We start from the raw sequence: 5000 nt of genomic DNA, 5'->3' as shown, positions 1-5000 counted from the left end.
ATTAATTAAATTTTAGTTTTGGTCAAAATAAATAACTTTTAAAATGAATCATGTTATGGAAAACATGTTTTATGCAATATATAAACATAGATACAAAAATACAAGACTATTTCAAGAATTACGTTATAATAAAAAGGAAGCTATTTCAAGTGTTTTTATTCTATTTTGAAAAAGTACATAAAACATAAAATTATCATCATGATGAATCAAATAACAGGGTATATTTCTTTCATTTGATTTATTAAAACTATTACCAAATTTAGATAAAATTATGAACTCGGTATGTGCACGTCTTTTGAAATAAAAAAAATCTTTTTTTTTTAAATTTGTGTGCGCATGAACTTGATTTTGACTTCGTACACGCACCCAAATACCGTTTCTCAAAAGAGAAACAAATCTAAATGGACATTATAGTTTGTAATCGTTCCAGCAGATGGAGAAAAGAAAGTTATTGTTGCGTTGTTCAAAACTTTTTTAGCTTATGTCAGACAAATGGTATCTGCGAGAACAATTGCAAAGTGATTACACTTTGTGTTAGTTTAGCTGTTTGTTGAAGAAGCCATCTGCTTGTATGTTTCTTTGTAATTCTTTTAATTGTTTTTTTTATTTGCAAAACTTCATGCGCAGCATCAAAAGACAACGAGATTCATTAGCTCTCTGTTTCAAGGTGGTTTCTCACCAGCAGAAGATTCTTTTATTTCAAGTCTTTTTATTTCTTCAAGGGACATTGTTTAGAATGGGAGGCTCTCATCATAATCTAATAATATGCATTGATAAATAAGAAGCACAGTTTTTGATCAAATACTGAGTCAAATCAGATGTTTCTCCTGCGCTGAAACGAGAAACTTCTCGCAGTTTGCAGAATGAAAGGCCACCATCTGTTTTTGGTATGTTCATCTGTAGAGAGGACGCTCAACTGTCAGCAGAGTCCTTCCTACGTATCCAGACCCTGAGACATCCCCACAACACAAATATCTATTTTCATACGAATCTTTTGTATTGTATTTACATCACTGGGTCAACTGTATCAAAGGTGAATGAAATTGATGCTCATATAAATTGATTTTCTTATGTAAATTGCTGTAATGCTATTATGAAATGTTATTTTACAGTAAAAATTGGATGAAGAAATTAATGTAAATAAGTGGTTTATAGAAATTAAATACTAATTTTAATTTCCATTATCTTTTAAAGCTTTTTCTGTCTTTTCAGTACTTTCTTACTTTTGCTAGAACCAACTTCAAAACTGTCAAATAAACTTTAAACATTTCGGAACATACTGTAAAACCCCCCAAAATATATTCACCTTCATAATCTACACTTTCAAAACTGAGATGAGTGGAAAAGTATACTGTGAGAGAAAGTTACCAATCTCATCCTTTAAATCTCGATTACAAAGAAAAATATCTCTCACATGATTTCCCAAAGTTAACGCATAGGGAGAAAAAAAAGGAGAAAAAATGTGAAGGCTTTCCTTGTGTCATAGTATGAAGGCTTTCAACTGCAAAGACTCAAACAGACTTTCATATGAAGCTGTCACATTTTACTCATCTCATAACTCACAATTCAGGCTGAAAATATTTAAGTAGTCCTCCATCCTACAACAGAAGTTGGGTAAAGTGTGTGCTGTTTACTTAAACCATTGTTCTCATAATGCTGTAAATACAAACAATCTCTTGCTAAGAAAACTATTACGTCTTTCAGAAGTTAATCTGAAGCTGTAATGTCAGGGGACCTTTGAGAGAGTGAACCGCTTACATATCACAACACATACTGGTACTGAAACTAAATGTACAAAATAATTAAGCTGCTTAAGCTATGAGCTGCTCAAACAAGCAGGACAAAAGAAAAATCCCTCAATTCGGTGTGTTTTTTGCTTTAATATTGTCAAAAGTCAACTATGAACATAGAGTTTCAGCTCCATCTTCCTCCTCCCCTGTTAGCTTAGCAACAGCGGCCATTTTGTCTGCATTTGCATTGGTCGAAATGTCTTTCTCAGGTCATGACTTAATTCTTTGAAATTCTGGTTGGATGACGATGGTAACATACATTTCAGGGCATTTTGCCGGAACGAGATCTCTTAATTTGCACCTTCAAACAAGATGTGAGGTGTAAAATATGGATTATATCAGGCATGCGCCATGCATGTTCCGAGCAGTAATGCGTTCATTTTTTTTAACTCAGAACGTACCAGTAAGTGTTTAGTGTTAACCACATGGACGTCACATTAAATGCACATGCATGCAAGACACACACACGCACACACACACACACACGCACACACACACACATACACACACTGACACACACATAAAATAGGATGAGCTGATCCCTTCCTTAGAGTCTGCGTCAACCACCCGCTGCTCCCACCTCCACATACGTAGACAACCAACCATAGGATGTATAAACCCAGCTCTCCAGAGGTCACCTTGGCTTGTTTACTTGACTGGAGTGGAGTCACAGTGAACATCTCACCTACCAACACACGCTCTGCTCTCATCTCTTACTGGATCCTCAGACAGTGTGGGTGAGTACAATCTGTAGTTTTTACTCAAGTCAGCTGCACCATAGAGGAGAAACTGTGATGGACAGACCTGCTGGAGACGGTTCTCTCTTATGTCTTTCAACTCTTTGAAAATCTGTAATTTACACACGCGTCATCAATTAGTTATACTTCTACCAATTAGCATCTTCCTTTTCGACTTTGCCAGAATAATTCACAGGATATCAATACATTTTTAATCTAGTGGTTCACAGTAGTTAGCTTGGACTACCAGGAGATTACAGTAAAACGCTTTCCTCCAATACTGTTTTCAGTCTTAAACAGAAATGACCATAGTTTATATCATGGAGATGGATATTTTCATGCATGAGATCATTAAAGTATTGCATTTCTATGAAACTCCAACTGAAAATGGATGTGGAAATGTGCAACGATCAACAAAATAAAAACAATTTCAACAGCTAAAACATGCTGATGAGTCAATTGTCTGCATTTCGTATGTTTTTGGACCAGTTGTCACCTCACAGGCTGAGCCAGCAATACTAAACCAGCTAGTGTACATTGTCTTAGACAGCTCTGCACGCACACAAACAGAAACACACACACGCCCACACAGACACTCACCTCTGCACTGCTGAAACACACCACTATTGAAACACTGGAGACCCGTCTGGTTCTGGTAATGTCCAAAATGTCCAGGTTATTGGCACAGAGGGGTAAAAAGACTTTCTGGGATGGAGGCCCCCGGAGACTGAGCTTTCTGTGTTTCCACATAGCAGCCCTGACCACCCTGGTAAATATAAGAGAAGAAATCCTTTTCAGGTTGAGAGTATGACACAGGACTGCCTCATAAATCAGTGCAGGCCCAGCCCGGCACAGGCTGGGAACGCCATGGGAGTGGTAGGCGGCACTACGGTGAGGTTTTTGGGCAAGGATTATGGATTGAGACGTACAGCTGGGAGGCTAAAGTTACACTTTTCATTACCACTTCGAGGGGGTCTTGGCTGCCTGGAAGCCAGTCAGATTTGTGAAGACCTCTTTCTCCCCCTGGAATGGTTGTAATTCTGCAGGCGCATTCTTCACCTGAGGACCATTGTTTTTGATATGGCAAAAACAATTTGGTGAAACGCGATGGGAAATGCTGTTTTTTTCCTTTCTATTTTTTGCCAATGGAAGAATGAAAAAATAAAGAAAAAAGAGAGGGCATTGTGAAAAGTCCTCATTCACCAAAAGACCAGAGTAAAGAGAGAGCAGTATGCCCCCTTCTGGCTCTTTTCTTCTCTCCCTCTTTTCTTCTCCTTTTTTCCCTGGCGTCTGGAGATGTGAAGAAATGTCTTTTGATCAGCTCTGACAGAGCCTGGGCCATGTGAGGAGGGTGGCTAGCGGGACTCTGCCAAACCATGCAAGGCAAAAATGTTCCTAATAAGAGAGTAATAAGCTAAGGAGTGCAGTGTGTCTCTCTGATCCACATTCTGGGTATTGTTTGTGCCAACACACCCAGTGCCTTCTGACGTGTACCCGACTCTCATCCGCCTTTGGACTGTTTGCCAGGTCATTGCGTTTCACCTGGCTTGTCCCATATGCTCTCACCAATGGTGCAATAGTTTGAAATTTGGAACCCTGTGGGTACAACAAAATTGAAAGTGGGAGTATTTCTACTTGTGATTGTTAATGTTCAGAATGTAAAATATGTTTTGTATTTGCTTTGCTGGAAATATATATACGGGTGGAAAAATAAAGTGCAAGGTTGGTTTTGAGCAAAGCAAATGTGTCTCACCTTGCCCACACAACATCAACTTGGGCTATTTCCACAATTGACTGCCTCCATTGTATGTGTGGGTTTGAAGTGGTCACATATCAAAGGGCTCTGTCTCTGCAGGGTGGATTCTCTGGTACTCTGTAGAGCACAACACGGAGATAGTTACCTCTCACAGCTTCTCACTGCAGCATCCCAGCCCAAATAAACACATCACCTCCACTGCAGGGGGAGGAGGACAACAGCACAGCTGCCAACCCCCTCTCTTTTCCTTACCCAGCAGCAGCAGCAGCCAAGTCCACAGTGCTGCGGGGCATCCCGGGCACGAACAGGTGCTCTGTTGGTGGAGTCGGGCCGGGTTTTAGGCCCGACTCTGGGCCTGTTCTAAGTGCTGGATGTGTGATGGCTGGTGAGGACTGGCTGGCCAGACTTTAATGGTGTGTTAGTGAGTCCTAGGCTCAGCACTGGTAATTATGGTGGGGAGAAGGCGATTAGGCAGTGCTGAGCAGCCCAGCGAGGGGGACGGGCCCACGCCCAGCAGGGAGGGGAGTCCTGCCACGGGAGGGACCAATCAAGTGTAAAGCACAGCGCAGACCCTGGGCCTTGGTTCAGTGGGAAAAGGCTTGGCCACTGGTTCAGAGCGCCGCAACTTTCACGGATTAGTAGAGACACTATTCTGAAGACTGAAAGGGGGAACACAGCACGGAGGCAGCATCAATGCATGCGTGCACGCACACAAAC

General features: G+C 40.9%; 1 protein-coding gene across 1 annotated transcript in view; it reads right to left on the bottom strand.

The window, feature by feature from the left end:
• Positions 1 to 5000, bottom strand: part of LOC137794532 (uncharacterized) — a 30071-nt gene that overhangs the window by 17811 nt on the left and 7260 nt on the right. Inside the window, exons 2-4 of the mRNA XM_068591387.1 lie at positions 4022 to 4123; positions 3489 to 3586; positions 3128 to 3293 (exon numbers count right to left, since the gene is read on the bottom strand). Coding sequence (XP_068447488.1) covers positions 3128 to 3293; positions 3489 to 3586; positions 4022 to 4123 — 366 coding nt within the window. The remainder of the gene's footprint in view (positions 1 to 3127; positions 3294 to 3488; positions 3587 to 4021; positions 4124 to 5000) is intronic.

Source organism: Clinocottus analis, unplaced genomic scaffold (genome assembly GCF_023055335.1).
Source record: "Clinocottus analis isolate CAN_PGR_092001 unplaced genomic scaffold, fCliAna1.0.p SCAF_10, whole genome shotgun sequence".
Classification (NCBI taxonomy): Eukaryota; Metazoa; Chordata; class Actinopteri; order Perciformes; family Cottidae; genus Clinocottus; species Clinocottus analis.
This window is presented reverse-complemented; position numbering and strand designations above follow the sequence as displayed.